Consider the following 27,112-nt stretch of genomic DNA (forward strand, 5'->3'; position numbering starts at 1 on the left):
ACACAATAACAACAAATATGTCTGCAAGTGCATAAGCAACAGATTACAGCAAACTGAACTTCACTTGGCACAAAGCAGTGCCGCAGGTTCATACCACCACAGGCGATCAAACACATGGATGGTGGCACCTGTAGTTTTTGCATTTACAGCATTTAATTTGTAGTTTTATCCCTAAACTGTACCAAACTCTTTCCCGTGTTGCATTTTGAAAATAAAATTTAATTATAATCACTGACCTTGAGCATTTCAGTCGTCTCCCCTGGCCGTAATTTTAACATTGTTGGGTGAAACCCAACTGCAGGTACTGTGATACTGGTGAGATTGTTTGGCCAAACCCCCACTAGTATGAAAAACTAAAGGTCATGTCACAGTATACCTTTCTACGCAGTTCTAGCGGGTCAGAGGCAGTCACAGTGTGGTCCTGCGATTAGCAGTCATCTAGTTTGACAACCTTTGCGACTCTTTGATAAAATCAGTTTGCTATCCACCTTAATAAAAGGAGAAGTGCCTCTAGGTCTGCCTGTGTGTCCTTCCAGTTACTGTGTCTCCGCCATTACATAAGATGGCTCACATTTTTCATAATAAAATGCATTGCATTTGTCATTCCAACAGATGGCTCATCACAAACATTAACACTGCTTTTATGAATTCCATACCAAATGGCATATAACAGGGATGCAGTATATGCACTGCATGGTGCACTGCAAACATTAACACTGAGGTCTGTGTTATTTAGATTTCAACCCATCTTGGACACGTAGCATATCTAGTAATACAGGGGTCCTTAGTCACAGCCCTGGAGGGCTGCAGTGGCCGCAGGTTTTTGTTCTAACCCAGTTGCTTAATTAGAAAGCAATTCTTGCCAATAATTTAATGTTATGGCTTGTTAGTGCTCTAACTCTACTATGTCAGGTCATTCTCACATCCTAGATTTTCTTCCCCTTTCTAAGGATATCATCCAAATGATTTGAAGGCTAAAATGGACACGTAATTCTCAGTCCTTCACATTTTTCTCTTCACTTTCCTTCCAAGTATTTAGTTAAACCCAATAGTATATGATAAATACACACAGGGGTAAATGGAGACAGGCTAAATGGAGAAATGCTGATCTCTTTTGTCAACTGCATATTATTGCTAATTAGGAGCAATTAAAAACTAAGAATACAATTAAATACCAAGAATGACTAAAATAAGCAATCTTAATTCAAAATCTTAGTTCAAAATCTTAATGAGTGAGACAACTAAAGTGAAGCAGAAGTGTTACCTGAGCAATAAGGGCTTCTTATTAAGCAACTGGGTTGGAGCAAAAACCTGCAGCCACTGCGGCCCTCCAGGACCCCTGTAGTAATATATAATATCCTGTAATACATTGGGGTCTGATGGAGCTCGAACTGTACTCACAGATTCTGAGATGCCTGATATTTCATACTGTTCTGATCCTGCAGTCTTCTGAATTATTCTTAGACTCATCTATCTATAAGTATGAATTATTGAACCCACCACTACTTGTGCTCTAACTACGTTGCGTTTTCTTTTTGACAGTTTGACTTTGTCTGAGAAGTCCCTGTTTGCTGCACTCGTGTTATTTCGATGACGTGTCGGGTCACTTTGTCCACTTTCAGGCTCAATACATGGGTGTCTGACCTATTAAGATGACACAGCTTCTGTGGGTGGCAGTCAAAAGCAATAGACGCGGGTGAGGCAGGCACTATGAAAAAGCAAAATTTAATCGATCACTTTTATTAACATTCAAACCAAGTCAATGAGTGCAAACAAGTTTTAAAAGGTATAAAGCCTTCAAAATGAGAAAGGCACTATATAAATAAAATATATTATTATTAAAGTAAATCAAGTTTGTGCAAAAAGAGCAGCCTGTCAGCCTCCACCAGGACTGAGCAGCTGCTGCTGAATCACAGGGCAGTTACCATCTGAATTGTGCCATTATGATTTTGCCGACTGTGTGAAAATGACCAGTCTGTAATTTTGAATAAAATCAGCCAAAGAGAAGAACCACTTTGTTTTTGGTCAACTACAGTACAGTGGAAATTAAAGATTGAAGCGCTGGGTAATTTGACATCAATTGACATGCACTCGTTCCAGACCATCCATTAATAGTGACTAGCTAAGGGGGATGTTATTCTGAAACCCACGTGGTCACTAGTGTTTGGCACGAGGCAGACTGGTCGTTCTTATCATTTACAACGACTGACCTCGAATGAAGGCTTTGTTTCATTTGGGAGTCGGTACTCGGCTGTGCGAGACGCCATACTAGCTAAGGTGCACAATCACTTCCAGCCTTCAGACCAGAGAGGTGGTGGACTGAGCCTCTTCGGTGTGAAGCTAATCACAAAGAATTAATGGAAAGGAAGTAATGGGTCATAGTCCGAGGGCCAGCTGCAGGTGACAATGATGATGTGTTAGTGCCATACCTCGTCATGAGAAATGACACACTTCATCAAGAGAACTGCAATGCCAGCTCCAGGCCAGAGACCAGAACAGCAACAAATGGGTGTAACTGCACACTTCAGATTTTGGTAGACATACATATGGGCCAGAAAAGCAAAGATTTAATTTCTAGGCATTAATTGGTCATTTTATTAATTCATAAATTAAAAATAAATGGCTAATTAATAACTTGTTTTCCTTCTGCTACTACTTTTTGCTCACACGATAATCATTTTCCTAATTTATTTAAAACTGTGCTAAAGCTGTTGATGGCTTCTCTATGACTTTATGTGTTTAAAATGACGGCAGAGCTTTTTTTAGTCACCCTGTCGGTATCTGGCATTGTATTTGCAGCAGAACCCATCGAGCTAAGGGCTCCTGCAGGCACTCAGACCTCTCAAAGATAACCAGCCTGAGCTGTTCTGCTCTTAAGTGTCTCGAATTTGTGTCTTAGAGCGTCTCACATCATACTGAGCTCTTCATGTTCTCCACGCCTCTCCTTTGGGGTAGCCGGAGCAGGCTGCTAGAATGGGTCGTCCACTACTGACCGCACTACCAACTTTACACTCTGCTTGCGCTTTGCTTTGCACATTGTGTGCTTGGGGATCTGATTACTAGAAAATCTGGAGAACTTCCAAATCCTCGGCTCTAATGCCAATTAGTCAATCGGAAGAAACTGCCCATGTCAGTTGTGTAAGGCGCCACATGAGCGTGCAAACTGGAACTGCACACAATAGCCAGCGAGAAGCAGAAGGAAATGGACAATGGCAGCACAAAGACAAAGAATCAGCAGCCAAATTCATTTTAAGGGAAAAGAAAATGAGACTGAAAAGAACAGATGTGAAGCACAAGACGTCAAGAAGAGTCAAAATGCCCACTAGAACTGAGCAGGTGGCGGGCTTAATTACAGTCACAATGCGGGTCTTTCAAAGGCTTGCATCATACAAGGTGGGTGCTGCTTACCGGAAGGGGGTTTGGCGTTGGAAGAAGTGAAATTTAAAAAAAAAAAAAAGATAGAAAACTGTCAAAGAACTTTCAACCGTGGCTGGCAAAGTTACATCAGTGTCAACGTGAATGAACAGAAAATTCAACCGACTCTAAGACTGTGCATTATATAACACCGAGCTGTCCAAGTTTTGAATAAAACACCGGGATTCTCTTGTCTCACCTGAAATATGGAGTCTTGTTTCAAAATTAAAGGGCAGCCGCTGACGAGGCATACTCCGATATTGATGAATGAGAGGCAATGCGCCTGCTTGATCGATTCTTTCATTGTTACCCTTGTCAGTTGTGTTGGCATTGCCTAGAAAGAGCCACACCGTTAAGCACATTATACCTGTAATTACAATGTAGGATAACTTTCAATTCCGAGGTAACTGCTCACTGTCATTCACAGTCTTTTTTGAACAAGTTCAGCACAATTTCAATTTATTTACTTGCTCACAAATTTTGCATATTAATAATTAGATTTTAAAGAGCCAGACACACATTATGTTAAGACTAGTTGTCCACAGCAGTTTAAATTCAAAATTAAAACTCACATAGTGGTGCCACTATTATATATTCACACTCAACACAATTGACTTTTTGTAACACAATCCTCCTTCAGTAAAGCACAGTAGTATGTAAATGTGAAGAATTATTATTATTATTAGTATTATTATTAGTATTATGTGGCAGAAGGCCACTTAGAACAAACAAGTGCATTGGATTGTGAACATAAAACACCTGCCTATTTTATTCTTCCTCAAATGAGCCAATTCTTACAACGAAACAGCAACTTCTCAATGACACTGCAAAAAAAAGTGAAGAGATTTCCAGTAGGCGTCCCCCAAGTTTAAATGAGAAAGGCGCTTACCCCTCTTCATCGTAATTGGGTGGGGTATTCTGCATGAAATGCATGCACAGTCCACTTGACCAGAACACTCCCAGGTACACCAGCTAGCCACTGTCAATGGACGTCTGATGACAAGCTGCTTTATTTACACAGTCCATGCCCCAGATTGTTCAACTCCTACTCAACAGAGCAAAGAATCAGACTCTTCAGGAAGTAGGAATTCACAGAGTTCACATCTATGACTTCCTGCACCATTTCCTACTCTCTATTTGGTTAAAATGCTGTGTGACACTGTGAAGCCCATGTGAGATGAACGAGTACATTGGGGGAGCTTTGATCATATAAATAAAATACAAACAACTTGAACTCTAGTTCTCACTGAAGACACAAAGCTTCAAAGAAGACATCTTCACAACGACGCAATCCTCCAGGGCTTTGTTTATTTCTACGATCACCCAAATTAGACCTTTACAGGTGGCTCTGATGGGGACTGAAGAAGGTTTTGTTGAGCTGCGGATAAAATTCAAACAAATGTTAGTAAATGCAAATAAAGAGGTAAAAAAAAATGCTCTGCCACTGTCCCGTTTCATATCTTAATATACAACTGTGACTTAAGAAAGAGTTTCACATCTTCTCAGCCATATTTTGAGCCTCCCCTCTACCTCCGTGCACGTAACACCTGAAGTAAACACTTACTCTTCATAAAATCGTGACACAATTAGATTTTCATTTTAAAAAGCATTTATAGATCTTACAAGTTTGCTTTAAAGATATCTGCACATCTCCAAAATCAGAACACTAACAGAAACAACTTTTGCATCACACGTACTCAGGGGGATCAAAAAGTTCTGAGCGTGACCCATTATGAGAAACACCAGTAAAGCCAAAAATGGTATGTTTCAGCATAATCCCGATAAAATATGCTATGATGCTCCCCATAGTTTTTCCATCAAACTACAATAAAACATGCTCACATGGCACATCCACGGAGGTAGTCATGGGGGCCATCGTCATGAAACAGAGATGGGATGATCAAGAGCTTTCCTTGCCACTGCCATAAACACCAAAGCAAATCAGTGCAATATGGAGGCATGGAATCATCATGGGCTTACACCATCAACAACACGAGAAGAACTGTACATGTGACCTTGCAGCACTGGCTTAGGGTCCCGAGTTCCTCTGGTGTTGGACAGTCATGGTGCTTTAACTGTTTTGATTGTTGTTTGGATTCCAAGTCACCAATTTTCATGAAATGCTTGTTACGTTTTTCCCTGTTTAAATACAAGAACTGAAGATTCTCCTTGAAATATTGGAGGCGGCAATCCTTCATTTCAGGAGCCAACATTCTGGGCCCTCACTGTGCACAGACTTTGCTAATGTCTACCTGGTCGCGAAGAATGCTTTTGACCCAAAACTAATCCCTACAAGGTTTGCAGTCTCAAGTGCTGTCACTTTTTGACCATCTATTACAATTTCCTCCACAATGGAAACATCTTCTTCTGCCTCGGTTTTGAAAGTCAGTCAGACCCAGACCTTGGGTCACCTCTTGACTACGACATATGAAGGGCACTATTCTTGGTACACACTAACTAGGCAAGAATTCATCTTTAAAGGCATATTGTTCTCCAGTAATAGCAGAATACTGTTATGGGTTTCAGCATCCATGTTGACTTGCTTATGAAACAAATCATACACTGTGCACTAAAAATGACAGTACATTGTAATTAAAATATTTAGTATGATATCAGAACTGGAGAATGGCCTTTTAGGCTTATGCTCAAAACTTTTTTTTTTATCACCATTCGTACATGAGGTCCCCCTATAAACCCTCACCTAAGAAAATGTACAACAGAACAAGTGGCTGCTGTAAAACCCGTGTTTTGACCCCAACTAGTGTCGACCCTGCTGTGTGAATATGCCTTGCATATCGGGCCCAGTGACTACTTCTCTCCAATAATCTGCTTTATTCGTATCTTTCATAGCGCAGCTCTCTGATGGACGGGTTGTCTTAAACCTTACAACTAGCAAAGTGTCGTTTATCTTTTTTCTTTCATCAAACTGGCACACAGGCACCTAAACCTTTAAACTGTATAACAATATAATGCTTTAGTTCAATGTACATTTTCATCAGTAGTATGAGAAAAGTTCCATTACAAAATTTATACATAATACATTTGTAAATGCTGCGGTGGCCTGGTGCCCTGCCCAGGGATTTGTTCCTGCCTTGCGCCCTGTGCTGGCTGGGATTGGCTGCAGCAGACTCCCGTGACCCTGTGTTAGGATATAGCGGGTTGGATGATGATGACTGCTGATGATGACTGACATTTGTAAATGAATTCTAAAATTAACTTAGTTCTGGAAAGCAGAATTTCAAACATACTTTCTAAAACTCTGCGTCCTAAGGTAGGAATGAGCCCTGGCCAGTGTGCAAATCCATTGCAGGGCTCAGATAATAAACACACCCACACTTACTCCCACTGGGACCAGTTTACTGTTGGTAATTCATTTAACACAAACGGATTTGAAGATGTGAGACCCAAACCTAGGGACAACATGCAACATCCACACATAAGGCAGCAGGTAACCCCTGCACAACCGTGCAATTATAAAATCAAGACCAGCCTTACCATGTTGATCTTCAGCCATGCCTGCTTCTAAATTTTCTCCCTTTACTTGCTGGGCATTTAAACCTTCTGTGGGTTGCAAACAGAGAGGGAAAAATATAGCTTTGCCTCCACTGGTCACTTACTGTGTCATTTTTCAAAGACTTCAACCATAACAATAATCCAAATTTCATGGGTCGTAGGACAACAGGCATTTTTAATTGTGAATATAAATCCTGTTGTGTATATCTGACTGTCTAACTACCATGAATCTCTTGTATTAGCTAAACAAACCAATCACTAATAAAATACTCCTGTGGTCTGTGCTTCAGTTTCTATAACCTCATAAAGGAGTATCAATGAACTCTGCTTCTTGGAGGATCCGAATTATAAAAAAAATTGTTAAGTACTAATATGTAACTTGACAAAGCATAAATGATTCATTATATATGTGCAAGATACTTACCGGTGTATATGCAAGATGCATCTCTCATAAATTTCTGCCGTAGTGGATTATACTGTAGGTCAGCTTTAACTAATGCTAACCTGGGGTCATTTGGGACATGGTGGCCTAGTCACAGGATATGCCTCACTGTTTCAGGACTGTATAGTTTTGCATGTTCTCACTTGTGTGTCTATCTGGTTTTTCCATTGAGGGATCTTGTTTGTCTTTGAAATGTTGGAGAGAAAACTTGTTAAGTTTACCTGCCATGGTAAGTTAGCCATGTACGTATTCATATCATTATCACAATTAGTTTCCTTTGAGTTACTACCTAATTTAGGTGCACAACATCTCTCTATCCTGTGGTGGGTTGGCACCCTGCCCGGGATTGGTTCCTGCCTTGTGCCCTGTGTTGGCTGGGATTGGCTCCAGCAGACCCCCGTGACCGTGTGTTTGGATTCAGCGGGTTGGAAAATGGCTGGATGGATATCTCTCTATCATCCTAATACCTCATCTCCTGAAAAATTACCCTGCTTGGGATTCTGAGAAGCTTAAATGTTCACTGCAATGCCCAGGCTCAACTCAGGAAGATCACTGAGCTTCTAAATTAATGTTTGTCTAGGAAAACTCGATGCATTAAATGTTAAGAAAGGCTCCAGGCATGAAAATATCACGACGTTGACTGTTACAGTTGTGCTTGAAAGTTTGTGAACCCTTTAGAATTTTCTAGATTTCTGCATAAATATGACCTAAAACATCATCAGATTTTCACTCAAGTTCTAAAAATAGATAAAGAGAAACCAGTTAAACAAATGAGACAAAAATATTATACTTGGTCATTTATTTATTGAGGAAAATGATCAAATATTACATATTAAAAGTATGTGAACCTATAGGATTAGCAGTTAGTTTGAAGGTGTAATTCAAGTCAGGTGTTTTCAATGAATGGGATGACAATCAGGGGTGAGTGGGCACCCTGTGTTATTTAAAGAACAGGGATCTATCAAAGTCTGCTCTTCACAACACATGTTTGTGGAAGTGTATCATGACACGAACAAAGGAGATTTCTGAGGACCTCACAAAAAGAGTTGTTGATGCTCATCAGGCTGGAAAAGGTTACAAAACCATCTCTAAAGAGTTTGGACTCCACCAATCCACAGTCAGACAGATTGTGTACAAATGGAGGAAATTCAAGACCATTGCTACCCTCCCTAGGAGTTGTAGTCCAACAAAGATCACTCCAAGAGCAAGACGTGTAATAGTTGGCGAGGTCACAAAGGACCCCAGGGTAACTTCTAAGCAACTGAAGGCCTCTCTCACATTGGCTAATGTTCATCTTCATTAATCCACCATCAGGAGAACACTGAACAACAATGGTGTGCATGGCAGGGTTGCAAGGAGAAAGCCACTGCTCTCCAAAAAAAACATTGCTGCTCATCTGCAGTTTGCTAAAGATCACGTGGACAAACCAGAAGGCTATTGGAAGAAAGTTTTGTGGACGGATGAGACCAAAATAGAACTTTTTGGTTTAAATGAAAACGTTATGCTTGGAGAAAAGAAAACACTGCATTCCAGCATAAGAACCTTATCCTATCTGTGAAACATGGTGGTGGTAGTATCATGGTTTGGGCCTGTTTTGCTGCATCTGGGCCAGGATGGCTTCCCTTCATTGATGGAACAATGAATTCTAAATTATATCAGAGAAATCTAAAGGAAAATGTCAGGACATCTGTCCATAAACTGAATCTCAAGAGAAGGTGGGTCATGCAGCAAGACAACGACCCTAAGCACACAAGTTGTTCTATGGTTAAGAAGAATAAAGTTAATGTTTCTGGAATGGCCAAGTCAAAGTCCTGACCTTAATCCAATCGAAATGTTGTGGAAGGACCTGAAGTGAGGTGTTAATGTGAGGAAACCCACCAACATCCCAGAGTTGAAGCTGTTCTGTACGGAGGAATGGGCTAAAATTCCTCCAAGCCAGTGTGCAGGAACGATCAAAAGTTACCAGAAATGTTTAGTTGCAGTTATTGCTGCAAAGGGAGGTCACACCAGATACTGAAAGCAAAGGTTCACATACTTTTGCCACTCACAAATATGTAATATTTGATCATTTTCCTTAATAAATAAATGACCAAGTATAATATTTTTGTCTCATTTGTTTAACTGGTTTCTCTTTACCTACTTTTAGGACTTAAGTGAAAATCTGATTATGTTTTAGGTCATATTTATGCAGAAATATAGAAAATTCTAAAGGGTTCACAAATTTTCAAGTACAACTGTAACTGTATTGTTTTCCTTCATAAAGCATTTTTAGGCATTAATAAGAGTCCTTACGTTGTATACTAAAACAGAATTTCTTCTGCTGATAAGAGATGTAGCTTGTTACTGCCCCAATGAGTGCCATGGCAAGAGCACTTGCAATCCCAGCAATGGTTGTAGTTTCTTGTATATTAACTGTTGTGTCTCTGTCATCTGTATTCCCTTTGCTTCTTGGGTTATCTGTAGGGAAAAACAAAAAGAGTCCAAATAAGTGGATAGGGTGAAAGAAACAAGCAGTCAGTAATTTAACGTAGCATCAATTTTTATGTTAATTTACTGCCATTGAAAACAAAAAAAACATGCAAAATACACTGCTGTGCTCTAAATCCATGTTTACAGCAAAAAAGGATAAAAAAAAACTAATATTTACAAGAATTTGTCCAGTAAACTATACAGTCACTCCTCGTGTTCCCTCTCTTTCTCAGAGTATAACATGATACAGAGAGCAGATAACACACCTTGATGTTCGCTCACCGGCAGTCTGTCTGTCTGTCTTGCACAAAAAATGAACAACTCAGTGCTTTCATTCAACCAGCCCACCTTCAGCTGAAGCTGAAAAGTCAAAACCTCAGCCACAGACAGGAAATCTTTACAACATTTGAACGTTAACAAAAATCTAATGAGAACACAGCATTCGGACCAACAAACCTCACCAATCCTAGCCACCTAATTTCTCCAAAATAACATTGAGTTGAGTTTTGAAAGTATCTAAAGTTCTGCTTTTTCCCCACACCACTTGGGAATGTATTCCATGAGTCTATAGCTCTCAGCGTGAGGAAAAACTTTCTAATGTTGTATGAAATTTATCCTTAACAAGTTTCAAAGTGTGTCTTTGTATTCTTGTTAAAATCACTTTAAAGTAACAGCCTCTATCAACTGTATTAATGCCTTTAATAATTTCAAAAACTTCAATCTCCTTTTCCCTTAACTGAAAAGTTTCAACTCCTTCGATCTCTTCCCATAGCTCATCCTCAGCAGTCCTGAAATCAGCCTAGCTATTCTTCTCTGGACTTTTTCTACCACTGCTATGTCTATTTTATAGTGTGGAGACCACAACTGCTCACAGCACTCCAAATGAAGCTTCGCCATTGCATTATTAAGGTTAGCATAACCTCCTTGGACTTGTATTCTGCACATCATGCTATACAGCAGAACTTTCTATTTGCCTTCTTAACAGTTTCTGTGCACTGCTCTACCTTCCTTTGCCTTAACAGCTGTTTATTTCAAAAAGTTATATCAGCATGAAAAGTCAACTTAATTGTTGTCCTACTGTCACCTGTTTTGGAGTCTGTGTTTGTTTTTGTGTTAGTAAGAGGAAGCAAGATAAAATCATTTTTTTCAAATGGAGCTAATGGTGCCTACGGAAAAATCGTCACCTATCATCTAAACATTATGTGGCTACTAGAACACTGGTAGATATCAAACTGGTCAGCCTGCCACTCTGAGGAATTGTTTCAGCAGTACAAGTCATCCTATGCTTCTGGATTCTTACCTGGCGAGTATCCTGAATCAACAACTCCCATAAGGTCATCATCTGAAAAGGATTTACCTGTAAAAGAATTGAACTGAATCATTTAAAATGCAACAAAATACTAAAAAAAAAACACTGCAATGAAACACTACTTATTCATAAGCATGCCCACTGTTGTCCCTATTATTATTCATCCACTTCCTTAACCCACATATCAAGTTCACAGGAAACTGGTGCTGACTATGAAAACAATAAATGCAATACATGACACCCAGTTCTAAACTATACTGGCGGTTCAAGACAACTATTTCTTCCACTAATCACTCAACAGGATCATTTAGAGAGGTAACGTACATAATGATATGCCTTTGGACTATAAGAGGTAACACGCCAATCACGACAAGGCCTTGCATTCTCCATCTAGTATGTCCAAGAGTGTGAAACTGAACTGAGGTCCAAGTAGTTCAACACAATGAGCTACCCAGCTTCCTACCTTCACTATCGGAATTTTTAACTGTAGTTGCACAAATCTTTTAAAACTACACAGTATACTTCACAATTCAAAACAATAATTAGTTATGTGAATGACATGAAGTAACATACTACTTCATATTTGTAAAAAGAAAAAAAAGGACTGTTGTCAGCTCCATTTCTGCTTCAGTTGCCAAGTTATGGCAATGGCACAAATGCTGTTTTCTGCTTCATTTGTCTTTTGTACATAGAGAACAAAAGGTACTTGCAGCTCAGGTACATCAAGCACACTTGATTCTTCGACTGCTAAACACTTTTAGGTTAGAAAACTAGAGCCTTGGTTTAGATAATAAAGAAAGCCTGCTTGCAAGACTCTGTTAACCAGGCAGGCTATGGCTAGGATTGGTCTAAAAAAAACTACTAATTTGTAAATACAGTATTAGACATCACAATTATTCAATACTACAGCACAATACCCTGCGTTCAAGTGTGAAATCTGCAATAAAAAATTAGAAGGTAAATGCTATTTGATCCCACCTGAAAGCCATCTTTAAATTCAGATTGGCTGAGGCAAAAGCATGAGCTTAAAAGACTTCAAAAAGAAGGAATGTGCCGAGGAAAATAAGTGAGAATCAGATGCAAATCAGCCGCTGTGCATTCAACAGCAACATGGCCTAAATGGCTACACTATGTTCATGACAAACAAGGAAAGTCTGCACCTTGTGGCCGCAATTGCTAATGATGTACATTTGGCACACTGCGTTTAGCTTAAGAATGTTTCTGTGTAGCCTCTATTGTACAGGGTGAGTCAAAATTATGTTAACACTTGAATGGCGGAAACAATTTATTCACAAAACATACTTTTTATGTGCAAGTTGATCTACAGGAATGTCTCAACCTGTTCGCCATCATGTTCAACACATGTACCATATGTGGCACATAAACTGTCCACAAAAATTGTATAGAAGTATATACATGGCAGTACCATTAATGTTAACATAATTTTGACTCGCCCTATATATTCATTAATTGAATTTCCTCGAAATGTTAAAATATTCTTTCATTTGATCAACCAGAGATGTGCATTATGTTCTAGTGTATGGCATATGTATTTTTTTATTTGCTTATGAAATGAGTATACCTACCACCAGCATTACCACCACCACCATTTTTCTCATCGGTCCTGTCATTTTTCTTATCAAGAGCATCTTCAAGATCAAACTCATCTGGATTGTTTGTAAAAACAAATCAGAGAAAATATTTCATAAGCAACCAAGTAACGCCAACAAATACAAGAAATGAAATCAGATCCTTTCTACCACCATCATAAGTCTATGATACTATATCACTATATCACTTTAGTTTAACTGGATGAGTTCCTACTTTACAAGAAAGCCAAATCCGAGTTGGAATTCCTGAGTTAGAGTGTCTGTCTTAATTTAATATGGGCTGAAAGAGTACCACTGGAATTTATACTATCTACTAGTTTCTTTCTTGTACCACCCCTAAAACCGACTGTGTTTCCTGTCCATTAAGTTATGCATAACCATTCTGGGAGAATTTCAGTGATACATCTTAAATTAAAATGACTGCATATATGGTAAGAGGTCCATCTCTAATAGAAGTACTGCATGCAATAATGGAAAAATTAAACTATTTCTCTTAAAAACTCACCAGGCTTTGGCTTAGGATATGATGGCTTTTTGGTTATGGTAGCTTTGGTTGTGGTAGATCTAGTTGTGGTAGTAGTTGTTGTTGAAGCTTTTGTTATAGTTTTGACTGGGGCCTTTGTTGTAGTTGTCATCTTATCTTGAGGCAGAGCCACACAGAACATACAGAACATCAAACAAGAAAAAAATATTAGTGTTACAAGTGAAAATACATTAATGTTGTTGAACAGGAACCACATTAGGCATTTGGTATAACTGTGCTTGACAACAGTGTATAAACTGCCACAATGATAAAGGGTCTGCAAAGAGCTGCCCATGGACTGAACAGCACCCAGCAGACAAATGCCAGGGAAGGGAACTGTGAGGCACTATATTTCAAATAAACTATTTAGAAGACAATTTGGGTTGAAAGTGTGAAATGTAGCTTGATCAGAGCTAGACACATGAGAACATAATTCAGGTCTTTGAATTCTCAAAAGCATCAGTTAAAATTCTAGTAGAATATTTTTCAGTCAAACAATAAATCATGTACTCAAATAAACTGGTAGAAATTAAAAGTGCATTCATGACAGGAGCCTGGGAGCATTTCTTTATGCGAAGGGTCATGGATATTTGAAACAAAGTTTTGAGCCATGTAGATAAGTGGGTCCATCAGTTAAAGCCCAAATTGGTCTTGGACTTCTCGGCGCTTTCTCTGTCTTTTGCAAACCTCAAGTCCGCAATCTTGGTGTTATCTTTGACAGTAACCTCTCTTTTGAGAAACAAGTAAATTCTGTAGTCAAGAGTTGCTTTTCCAGCTTCACCTATTAGGTAAGATCAAGCCTTTTTTATCTTCTAGGGATCTTGAGAGAGCTACTCATGCTTTTATTTTTTCTCGCCTCGATTACTGCAACTCGCTATATTCTGGGATTAACAAATCCCTGATATGCAGGTTACAGTTGAATGATGTCGCTCGCTGTCTGGTTGGGGCAAGAAAGTCTGATTCTGTTTCTCCTATTTTAGCTTCTTTACACTGGCTGCCTGTCAGTTTTGAATTGATTTTAAAATCTTGTTGTTAAATCATTAAATGGGCTTGCTCCTGCCTATTTAACCAAATTGTATGTTTTACACCAGCTATCTAGAGTGCTTAGATCTTCTGGTCAGTTGTCTCTTGTTGTCCCTCATACCAAGTGTAAAACTAAAGGGGACAGGGCTTTTGCATCTGCTGCTCCTCACCTGTGGAACTCTTTACCTCATCACATAAAGGAGTCGTCTACAATTGAACTGTTCAAAACGAGATTAAAGACTCATTTCTATTCACTTGCATTCCGTGACCTTCAGTAATACTGATGGTTTCCTCATTGTGATTATATAACATTACTTCTATTTATTATGTATTTTATTTATGTTCCTATATTTTATTTCTATTTATGTTATTTGTTTGTTTTCTTTTATTCTATTATTGTAAATCACTTTGGCCACAGCATCCCTATGTTGTTTTAAATGTGCTATATAAATGCATTTGACATTGACATAAGCTTTGAAAAAAAAAAAACCCTAGATGAGTTACCTGAAGAACCTCACTATCACCTACCCAAACAGCCTGATGTACTGAATAGAATACTGTTACTGGTAAGACTCCTCTGCTCTTAATGATGAAAAGGACCATATAAGATGATTCATTTGGGGCTGTACGTACACTAGAAACTATACTATCCTGAGCTGGCATGGTTCAGTTCAGTAAAAAGGTGGCTCATTAGTACGTATCTAAGCACTGCATTACAAATAATACAAATCTGAAGAACACAACACAAAGAAAAGATAACTGGCTACTGGTATTTCTGAAATTATTGATGAAACAGTATATGATTTATAGGTAATATAGAGTATTAATCTTGTTTCCTCTTTAATGCTGCCATACCAAAATCCTTTAGTTTTCAGAGGATATGTATTTGTATATCTTGATCATCATGGTATAAATGCAATGACAAAAGCAAGAGGCAAAAGCATGCTGTATTAAAAGAAATACATTTGCATTTTTACTCACTTCAAATAAAAGGTCAAACATACCCCAGCTACACTTTTAATGGTTTTACTAACAAGAGATTGCCAAGTTTAACACTAGAAATAACAAAAGATTTTTTCTTCCCCAAACATTTTTTTTCAGATCAGGTATTCTCACCTTCATCATTAAATTCATCAAGAGCATCTTCCAGGTTAAAGTCACCATCTTTGAAGAAGAAGAAGAAGACAAAAACAAACACCCATAAAATATAATAAACAAAGTTTATTTTATGCCAACCATCGGCATGTGACATGCTGTTTCTTCGTAACTATTATGCCACCCTAGGCAGATCTTCACTGTACACATACAAGAAGTGGAACACAACTGACTTAACAATAATTGTGTTGTGAAACTAGACATTGCAACTCATCATCAATGAAGCAACACAGTTGACATGTAGGGAAAAATTTGAAACAAGGCACAGACAAAGAAAACAATTTAAAGCAAATTAACAATTGAAAGCACATGAATAACAAGCACAAATACTACAGGGGATAAAGGTTTTTAAAAAGAGTACATAGAAGCTCTGGACCTAAAGCAGTCACAAGTGTTCTGTACAATAAACTAAGGCTCTAAGCTTAACATTCAGCAGACATAATTTTAAACACGTTTTACTCAAGAAAAAATAACATTCACTTTCAGAAAATTTGAAAAATACAAAGCATATTGCACATTGCTATACAAGAAGGAGTGGGTGGCATGGTGGCGCAGTGGTAGCACTGCTGCCTCGCAGTTCGGAGGCCTGGGTTCACTTCCCGGGTCCTCCCTGCATGGAGCTTGCATGTTCTCCCAGTGTCTGTGTGGGTTTCCTCCGGGTACTCCAGTTTCCTCCCACAGTCTAAAGACATGCAGGTTTGGTGCATTGGCGATCTTAAATTGTGCTTGGTGTGTGGGTGTGTGTGCCCTGCGGTGGGCAGGCCTTGTGCCCTGTGTTGGCTGGGATTTGCTTCAGCGGATCCCCATGACCCTGTAGTTAGGATATAGCGGGTTGGATAATGGATGGATGGATATACAAGAAGGAGCATGTCAATGTCCAGCATATAAAGCCAATGTGGATCACAAGCTAAGGTTAAGGTTAATTGAACCATTTGGCCACTCACACTTTAGTTCTGTTTGTTTGCTCAAGTGAAAATATAACAAATATTAAAAATATATATGTATTTTAACTGTGGGTTTCCTGACTTTGAATAACCATGCACTTGGTTATAGATCTGTTTTGAGAAAATGAGTGTAGCTAAAAATGACAAAGGCAGACTCTGAATATTGTACTTTTAATCAAGAATTGACACCATAAATGTAATTTCCAAAGTGGAACAGAAAAGTCTTATGTCTGACAAGACAGGACAGCACTACAATTTTCAATGATTATAACATTAAACTCATATTTTATAAATGAGCATTCAACTACACTATCAATATATCTGCTTAGGAAAGTAAAAGGAACGCTGTTGAGCATGGCAAGCCTTTGGCTGAAGTGCCTTTTAAAGGATGGTATGGTGGGGACAGATAGATTTTATTGGCCGGGCATACCATCCTAACTGGAGCGTATTGACTTATTGGCTCTACCCCGCCATTTGGCAAATGGAGGTTATTTTGTAGGAGTTCACTGTTGAACTGAAACAAACACAGCTTCATTTATTTTTTTAATGCATTGGGTGTAGACATTAAAGATTAGGTTGGAATTTAGTAATAATATAGATTATTTTGTGTAACCCAGCCACAGGGGATGCACAAACAAGTGTGTTTCTTTGTGCCGGTCCTAAGCCCTTATAAAAAGGGTGGGTTGCATCAGGAAGGGCATCCGGTGTAAAATTTTGCCAAATCAATAAGTGGACATCAATATAATACAAAAAATAGCTTACTTTGTGTATGATTAGTTGGCAGTTATAGTTGTCTGTATTTCACAATTGTAAATTTCTCTGTTGTGTCAGCAGTCTATATAACCTCACAATATAGTGATAGTTGTATATCAACATAAATAAACAAGGATTTACTTGTTTTGTCATGCATGCGTTTATACCCTTACTTGGTTTCAAAGGTTGTATGGCATTCTAATCAAAAAATGTATTCCACCCCTTATATGATTACGTCTTGCCTGAAGAAGGGGCCTGAGTTGCCTTGAAAGCTTGCATATTGTAATCTTTTTAGTTAGCCAATAAAAGGTGTCATTTTGCTTAACCTCTCACCCCTTATATAAAAAATGTATGTACTCAGATGATCAGAGGAAATTTGGTAACAAAGGTAATTATCTGACAAGCAGAGAAAATAACAAAAAGGAAACTATTAGAGACAAAAGAAAAACATTGTGAAAAAGGCTAAAAATAAGGAGACAGAGGGATGAAGAGCTAAAATATTCTGTAGAAATACTAAGCTAAATGAACCAACTAAGCCACATCAGATCTTGTGTTTTTTGATTTTCCACTTCAGTTTTAAATCAATTCCTACATCTAGGTCAGAGAAATGCGTAAGCATTTGCATCATTTTACATCTTTTGTAAAACTCAGCTGTAAATATGTATATTATAACTTTCAGAACAGGCTCCGGTTCACTGTGATTTTGAAATGGATACTGATTTCAGAACACAAATGGATTGACAGATATTGTAGTCAGTTTTTCACCAATGAATTATTAGCAAACATTATACATAAGGATATAATGTTTACACTATAATTTGAGACAGAAATCTTTATAGTCAATTACTTTGTTGATTACTAGTTCCATTTTTAAGATTAAAAAAGAACATTTATTTTCAAACTTAACTAGTATTTTAATCAAACTATATAAAATTCAGTTTTTCTTTGAAATTTCTGCAATGCTTTTACTCACAAAGAACACAGATATACGTTCCATAAATCGAGTGTACAAAAACAAAGATTTTTTTTTTTAAATGTGTAGCAAACAGGGTTTTTTTATTTGTTTTTTTTTCCCCAAACATAAAAGCTGTTTTCTACTTCAGTTTGAGATTTACAGGAATACTAAATAATGCATAACAACACTGAAAGCTGGGCCTAGTTTCTGAATGTGCCTTATGTGGCGGACAGACGGAACATCACAAATCACATCACGGTCTATACGTAATGTTTCAGAACTAGAGCAGGATCTTAGTAATACGAGAATGGCCATTTATTAGAATTATGGCCTCTACTTATGACTCATCCCTGCAAAGAATGATTATTAAAAATTGAAACAGTTTAAAGGGCCATACACTATATTTAATACCGCCTCTGTGTATACATTTGAAAAATCAAAATGGTGGTTTATGTCATGCTATATGTGAATAGTAGCAGTTTATTTAAAGAGTGCTTGATACATTATCTTGTAGAAATTATGCTTTTGCCATTGTGCTAAAGTACAATATTACTGAACAGGATAAGGTACAAATTCTTGACACAAAACTTTCATCTCTTTGTCCATCCTGATACAGAGGTAGATATGTAGTACATTTTATTGCATTCGCCCTCTGACATAGAGACAGATGCAAAATGCTAACTACCCTTATACATGAGGTTAGTCAGTTTTTCACAGCTTAGCTAACTCTGCAGCATTTGCTGCCACACACCCTTATATATGTTTCTTTGCCTAATCCTTTACTATTATTTACAGTGGAAGAACAAATTCACAGATGGATATTCTGGCATATGGTCACTCTTACTGTTTGTCCAATATATTTAATAAACATTAAAATTAACATGTACAGTCATGGTTCAAGTCATGGTTATTGAAGTTTAACGCTTAAATTTTTCATGGCTCCGTAGCAATTCTTAAAATTAGACAAAAGTTTATTTTATTACCACTTAAAATGAGATGAGCAATTTGAAATATTTAACACAAAATGCAATAATGGTCTCGATTTTTTAAAATACATGTAATGTATATTGGATCTAGAATTAGAAATCATCCAAACTAAACTGTCAGTAAAAATGACACTTTTATTTTTATTTCTGCTATAAAACTTACCTGCTCTACGTTTCCTCATCAACAGCTTCTTTCTAAGTGTGATCCACCCTTGTTCCTTGGTGTTTTTTTTCTCAACCTCACCCAAACCAAGAATGCCATCTAACAGAATACAGGATTTTAAAATTGTAAGATAAAAATGCACAATATATAGCTTCAGTTACTCATTTAAAAATGGATAATTATACATTTGCTTAGATTTGAATGCGATCAAAACTATGTATATATAACATTCCTTTGTCAAGTATATAATGCTCTAAAAATAATTTATTTTCTAATGCAAGTGTTAAAAATTATGATTTTAGAAAAAGCAAAAATCACCAGAGTGGTGCTTATAAAGTCATAATTTTTGTACTATAAACGTTAACAGAATAGTCATTAGTATTACTAACATTTATGTCATATTCATTTTTTTTGTAACTTTAATACATTTGTTTGTATGGTTATAGTAGAGTTTGTATGACCTCTTGAAGCACTTCTGACCTGTTTTTGTATCTTACAATGCTGTATGGCAGAGGTCCCAAGCTTTATTGGTTTGTGACCCCATTTTGAAATCCGAAGTTTTTCACGACCCCAGCTTTTTGAAATATTGACATTCAATTCAATATTCAATACATTGTTCAGTGTGGGGTTTTTTTCTTATTTTTATATATTTTCTTGTGAAACGCTGCTGTATAGACTATGAACCTGGAAGGTAAATGATATATTACACAAAAAAAAAATGAAAGTCTATCTTTTAGTACTTATTTCACAAAAAGAACCAATTTTTCATAGCAGAATTCAACAGAATACTGTGTGTAAACTGAAGGAAATTTAGATTTTGATTTCTACACTTTCTACAAAGTGTCATATCTCTACCTTTTGGTATCATCCAGGATTCTGAACAAAAGGACACACCCAATAATTTTTCTTTTCTTTAAAAGTGTGATCAGATGCACTCAGAGGTAGGGATGGGATGCTAAGGAAATAGGTATGTAATGATAAAACAGTGAGAATAACATACATGTATAATCTTTTGTGGGTCTAACTAAACAGTAAGCACAAAATCTCATAAAAAGAACAGCAAGCCTGCTTGGCAAATACGGTCTTCCAATATAAATAAATTATCTCCAACCATTACTTCTGTTAAAGCAGCTCACCTCCTATCCACAGCTGGCCACCACATAGCAATGCCCTATTTCTGCCCCTAGGCACACTCCAGCTCTAATCTTTAGGTTATGGGAAACCTGCTTTAATGGAAACAATAGCCGACTCTTTGATGCTTTTACAATGTCTACATTCACTGCTGTGTTCCCCTAGTATCATCTTTCAGAGGAGATTCCACTTGTATTGTCTCATTTCCTAAAAAATACATTAATTCTGGGACACCAATTAAATACATATGTGACTCTGATTGTCTGTTGTGTACATATTCATCTCAAAATGCTCTCTGCTGACTTCTATGGCTTCAGCTAAAATATGAACCCATTGGGGTTTATTTTTAATGTGTACAAAATAAACTGTAGGAAATGTTTCATAAATATGCATACTCTCCCCATCCTGTTTTAGTGTGTATGATTTTAGTAACCAAATGGGCAGCAGAAAGAACCCTGTTAATGGAGGTGCTGTTCTCTTTAACATATTCAGACTGAAAACATAGCTAAAAAAAACATGCAATCAGTTTTAGATTCTGCCTTTAATTAAGAGCACCCTCTCACAACATATACATACAGGTTACATAATCTTAAAAACACAGCAAGGTTAAGTGATTTGATCAAGGACACCAGTGAATCTAGAATTAGCTCTTACTTGCATTTGTAATCTTGAGATTTTAATTTAAACTGGTCTACCATTAGAACACAAAAGCAGGCCAATGTACAGTTCAGTACACTGTTGTAGAATCAACAAAATGTCACAGTTATGCAGGTAATGGCAATGATGCTCAAAAGAGAAAACAAAGTAGCAAAGTAAATAAAAGAACAAGAACTCCCGCTACTATATTACGACTAATACATAATTCTTAAGTTTTTACCTGTTTGGACAGAAGACATTCCACCACCAACCGCTTGCTATAGTATTCCCTTCCTAACCACCCCATTCACAAGCTTAGCATCTCTCTCTCTAACTGGCCCAACTCCACCACTCAACTCTTGACTTCAAAGTAACTTATTATCTGGCAGCTTTTAACCTTTGTCATTGTCTTTTCCTACTTTTCCTAGACAAGGACAACTACTTTAAGGTAAAAGCTACAAATCCTTTTTAGCAGTCCCTGCACTCATATGTATTCAGTTATCCTTCATGGACTAAGTTTCTCCTGCCAGGAGCCAACATGATCCGCCCTTTTATAAAAAGGAACCTCCTGCCTCTAAGCTAGTGGTCAGAAGGTTCCATGGTCTCTTTCCTGCCCTCCCTACTGTCACTGTTTCTTTCTCTTGGTTTCTGTTAATGAGGCATGGACTCACCTTGATTGCTTATTCCAAGTTTCTTCTCTTTAAAATTAAATACATCTTCAAGGTCAAATGCTTCTGAAATATCAGCTTGAAAAGAAACAAATAAGTGTTTTTTTTACCATTCTTTAAGAATAAGCCAAGCCACCAAACAATTACATTAGGAGCAATGAAAGAGTTTCTACAAAAATGGTCAGACACAGAAAATACTGAATTAGCATTCTCAGACCTATCTACATGGAACAGGAAAGTAAGAATACAGTATTATTCATCCTTACATTTACAGCCTAATAGATAGATAGATAGATAGATACTTTATAGTATATGCCATGAATGCACATAATGGCTGGAAATGGACAAATGTATTTACAACCTTGTACATGCTGAATTCACAGCTCTAAAGATCTAGGTTCAGTTCCCACCTTTGATCATGTCTGTATGGAGTTTGATCATTCTTGGTGTATTTTTTCTGGACTTTCTGTTAGTAATTCAACTTTCTCTCAGATCTCCATGATATGCACATTAGGTTAGTTGGAGTCTCAATACTGGCCTAGCTTGAATGTGTTTTCATGTACCCCGCAATTGGCTTGTGTCTCCTTCAGGACTGGTCCCTTGCCTTGCACCCAAAACTGTTGTGAAAGGGTCTGGCCACTAGCAGTTCTTTAATGTTCAAAATGTATTTAATGAATTGTCCATCTTGGGCATTATTAGTGAAAAGGTTCACTGTGGCTATTACCACTATCTATCAATTCTGAATTGTATGAATTTGTGTATGTGTCCAAGTATGCACTAAGAGTGGTTCCAGTCTAGCAACTAAAGCTGCTGATACAAACCACAGCTTCCCACAGTCCTTTTGTGGCAAGTTCAAAAAGTACATGGATTGACAGATTGAGCTTACCTTCCTGTTTCTGTCTCCAGACACAGACAAAATAAAAAAATAAATAAATCCAGTGAATCTAGGACTCCCTTTTACTTGTGAATTATGAGACTTCTCTTAAATGTGATGCTCCCTGTGGCAACATAATACGGTGAGGGGCTTTACATATCGGTACACTGGCTCTTATTTTTGGAGATCACACCCAAGTCTTACAATTAGCAAATATTTCATTCTCAAGTCAAGTAAAGTTGGGGAGCATGCACTGGTACAGTGCGTTGCCGCACCCACTACATGACAAAACAACTCGGGATCCCGGTTGGCAACCCCCCAGGCAGACAGTCCCACCCTCCGGAAATGACCTTCTATCTGCCGCATCCAGGTGTTACATGGGTGACCCCCTTGGTCTGGTCCAGCCACTCGGGTCCCCAACAATGAGGATCTTGCGAGCTGGATCACCCTCAAGGAATCACGCCACATGGCCATAGTGCCATAACTGACACTCCCTCACAATGCAGGTAATGTGCCTCATTCGGGACTCCAAGAGCAACCGCTCATTCGACACAAAGTCAAACCAGCGGTACCCAAGGATTTTCCAGAGAGACACAGTACCAAAGGAGTCCAGCCTTCGTCTCAGATCACTCAACCATATATCAAGACAGGAAGTACCAAGACTCTAAAGACTTGGACCTTCGTCCTTTTGCATAGATATCGGCAGCGCCACACACCCCATTCCAGCAACCTCATGACCCCCCCCATGCTCTTCCAATCTGTCTACTGACTTCATAGGAAGAGTCACCAGAGACATCTCTCATTTCACTGTCTTATGAAAATAATGATCCAGAGGCTTCTATGTTGCCTTCAAATGTCATTATTGAAATAAAAAACAAAAACTAAAGTGGAGTCTGGTGGTTCTGAACACTTCTTTGAGGTACCCTTGTCACCAGAGACTCTAGTGTATACTTCTCACCTTCCAACATGCAAACAATATGTCTATTTCTGCTATGTCAGTTATACCTGTAATCCTATATTTTAAGTAATCATTTTCACAACTACAGTTGTTTAAAAATGAATGAGGTTGCCAATATGCAAACTGTGGTCACCAAGGACAGCTTGACAACCAAATTGTATACAACACTGTGTGCCGAAGACTATGAAGCCAAAACAGTAACCAATAAGATCTTATGCTACTCTGTGGCGTTTAAACAAGTCAAATTCAAGTAAATAAATTATTAATAAAGAGTAAACTTGCTGACCTAATCTTTCAGTTTGAATACACCATATTCCCTATACAACCAGCAAACAATAAGAATAGGCCAACTTTAAGCATAAATATATTGTAACTATTTCTATTTAATATGTACCATAAGTCCTGCTGACCCATCTGATGTTTACATATGTCATCCACCGAAATTGTTTTTGGGACTGTGTGGAGTATGTTATCCGTGGGTCTGCATGGATTTTCTTCTGGCTACTCTGGTTTCCACCCACCTTCCAAATATGTGCTAGGGTGCTAGCTCTAGCTCCTCAAGGTGCTATAACTGAAGAAATGGAAGAGTGTGTGGATATTCAGATGAATGCATTAAAGAGTCAGGAGAACAGTTTCTGCATGTTTTTGTTGTCATCTTTGTCATTTCATGTGCTCAGAAGTTATAGAATATAGATTTTTTATATTAAAAAATAAGTTGTTTCCATAAGTTGGTTTTTCTTAGAAAGGAGATTTGATTGACCTTATTGATGCAAAAGAAATTCCCTTTAAGCAAGAGTGTCAAACTCTGATCCTGAAGCACTACCGTGGCTGCAGGTGTTTGTTTCAGCCCCTTTCAGAATTAGCAGCCAGTTGCTATTGCTAATGGACCAGACATTTTTTGCCTTAACCATAATTGGCTTGCCTTTTAATATTTAAAATGTATTTGTTTCCTTTTGCCTTAACTAGCACCCAGGCAATAATGAGATGTAAAAGCATGCTCCCAACTAACTCAGTCCCTTTTGCACTTCTCCGTCATACAATATCTGTTTCAGTAAAATATTTGGAAAGAAAAAAGTTAAGTGAACGACTGTTCACAAAACATTTTGATGGCGATCTCAGAATGTGACCACTAATAATCCACATAATCATATGCTTAATTAAATGCAAGAATTGGCTTTTAATTAAACTTTACATGGCCTGAAAAAGGTGGTCAATCAGGAGAACTGTTTTTGAGTCTGCTGAGTTACCTCTGTGAGCTCACTTTTGGTTTGCTTCTGGTTAAGGAAAAAATAAGCAACTAAGGACTCTGAATCTTAAACATCAAATCACGTAAAAAATATGGCAAAACATGAGTATTTCATTAGCAGAAGTAATTGCTTATTAATTGGGAAAGAGGCTGGAATGAAAGCCTGCAGCCACTGAGACACTCAGTTATCCAAGTTTGACTCCCCCGCTTTTGGACGTAAATGACAGTGAAATATTTGTTTGAAAATGGATTACCTTTTATTACGGAGTGGATTAATTTCTGTACTGGTGCTTGACCTGCAGAAGCTGTGATCGACAGTATTTGTTTTGGTATCACTCTTTGGCCGGGGGTCAAGCTCCAGCACATGCGCAGCACACACCTTGACGCCACATTTGAGGGGTATGCCCGTCATTGCGCTGATTGTGCATTTTCAGGCGTATCAAAAAAATTAGGTTACTGGTAGTAAAAATGAAGAAATTAAATACATAAAAACTATATATCAGTAGTAATTATCGTTTGTGGTTATCACAGAGCTTTATTTGCCTTTTGTTTTTTTCTGATTAAGCAAGCGTGAAAAATCTGAGCATGAGCAGCCATAAGTGTAACGGGGAGTCCGGCTGCTACACACCCAAATGCAGAAATGAGACGGCAACAAACTGCAAAGCTCAGCTTTCATTCGTACAGCGAATTTACCGTTTTCTTGTACTCATTACTTCTGCTTATGAGGTGGTACAGTTGCTCTTGTAAAATACTTAAGATGAGAACACATATAATACTATAAACACGTGGGTATTTTCTGCATGTACCTGTGTATTTACGCTTATTAAAAATAAAACAGGGCTCCGTTATATGTTCATGCACATACGTGTCTGTACATAAATAACTGTGTATCACACTGGCAATAAAGTAAAACAAATAAATCCATATGAAACATGGAATGCGCCGATTAAAAAACACAAAGGCAGTAAACTCTTACCTTTAAGCACTAGTACGGACAGCCCTGCCAGCAGCAGCCACGCCGTTGTTGAAGCCATCGTCGAAAAGGGCTAAAGCGACACTCCTGTAGGTAATGGGATGTATGCGTACGCTGCGATTAGTTTCGATTTTATTTTTGCTTTACCCCTGAAAAGTTGTTTGCATGATTTACGTGTTATTTACTGCAACAGCTAGAAGGACAACGAGAAAGCGGATAAGACGCAGGAAGAGTGAGAGACTGGGGCTCGCGTCAAAGTGGCATCGGTGGCGCAGCGGGGCGGGTCCTGTGTGGCTGCGCGCCTATAGTGTATACAAATGCCAATATTTATTCGAAAGACAAGACAACTATGGCTTTACTTGCACCACGTTACGCTTCTTTCGTGTTTTAATTGATGATTAAGAATTTAGCATTAAAAAATATTAATCGCCGGTCATGTAATTTAGACAAGCTTCTTATAAGCCTGGTCTTAATGTCAGCTAGAACCTGAACCCAACTGTTTTGCCTCGTTAGCTAGTGACTGTAAATTACCCCACTTTGAGTCTGAATGCAAGTACCATATACTGTAATTCACTGTGTAATTTTAAGATTATTCTTTTATCTTAGGCCTTTTATGTGCTCTCCAGATAGACTTTTTCTTCCCACAACCCTAATAAGTAAAATGTATTGTGAAATGAATAGAAAGCCCTTTTAATTCAATCTGAAGCTACTCCATTGCTTACTGGGCTAGTTTGACTGGTGCAAGTCACTAGGGCCATTCACATTCTTGCAACTTGCAGGATTATGATTAGTCAAATGCTGTATTTATCAACTCAGCCCGTTATTTAGCTCCTTTATTCTACCCAATGATTTTCACCTTTGTTTGCCCGTGCCATGTTTATTTTCCCATAGTTTATAACACATTTGAAATATTTAGTAATTCAGCTTATTATTTTTTACTTTGTAGGCATGATCAGTGAAAGTTAGTATATAAAATGATTACAATATAACAATGTTTAGTTTAGGCCAGACTGGTTTCCCTATTCAGGGTTAATTCCAGTCTTGTGCCCGGTGCTGCACAGACAACAAGAGACTGTAATGGATTAATTAGATTTTATGATAGACATGTTTTGTGTCACTGACAAAAAGCTTCAGGGACCTGTGTTTGATTCCCTGTAGATCACTGTGAAGTATGCATATTTTCCAAATACACCAGTGTTTCGAAGTGTACAATAACAGTAAAATTTTCATGTTTTTGATAGAATTGATTACATACTTTTTATCAAGGTAGCATTAAAATGATTTAAAAATACAGTCAAATAAATGTTAGTGTCGCTAATAGCTATTACTGTTTGAAATGATTGATTTTTAAATTATTCACATATGAT

General features: G+C 37.8%; 1 protein-coding gene across 1 annotated transcript; it reads right to left on the reverse strand.

Moving 5' to 3' along the window:
• Positions 1-1,706: 1,706 nt before the first annotated feature.
• On the reverse strand, positions 1,707-26,022 carry cd99l2 (CD99 molecule-like 2). The gene is made up of 10 exons (XM_039766560.1): positions 25,749-26,022; positions 21,698-21,772; positions 19,260-19,358; positions 15,420-15,467; positions 13,263-13,397; positions 12,734-12,814; positions 11,139-11,195; positions 9,662-9,826; positions 6,910-6,975; positions 1,707-4,792 (listed from the first exon to the last, which is right to left on the reverse strand). The coding sequence occupies exons 1-10, from the start codon at positions 25,804-25,806 to the stop codon at positions 4,743-4,745; spliced, it is 834 nt and encodes a 277-aa protein (XP_039622494.1). The 5' UTR covers positions 25,807-26,022; the 3' UTR covers positions 1,707-4,742.
• Between the last annotated feature and the right edge of the window lie 1,090 nt (positions 26,023-27,112).

The sequence above is a fragment of the Polypterus senegalus genome, chromosome 10 (assembly GCF_016835505.1).
Source record: "Polypterus senegalus isolate Bchr_013 chromosome 10, ASM1683550v1, whole genome shotgun sequence".
Taxonomy (NCBI): Eukaryota; Metazoa; Chordata; class Cladistia; order Polypteriformes; family Polypteridae; genus Polypterus; species Polypterus senegalus.

Coding starts and splice junctions, on each gene's coding strand:
- cd99l2 (XM_039766560.1), bottom strand. CDS start 25,806: ATGGCTTCAACAACGGCGTGGCTGCTGCTGGCAGGGCTGTCCGTACTA. Junction 21,773..25,748: donor GTCCGTACTAGTGCTTAAAG/GTAAGAGTTTAC, acceptor TTTCTTTTCAAG/CTGATATTTCAGAAGCATTT. Junction 6,976..9,661: donor ATTCTGTTTTAGTATACAAC/GTAAGGACTCTT, acceptor TGCAACCCACAG/AAGGTTTAAATGCCCAGCAA.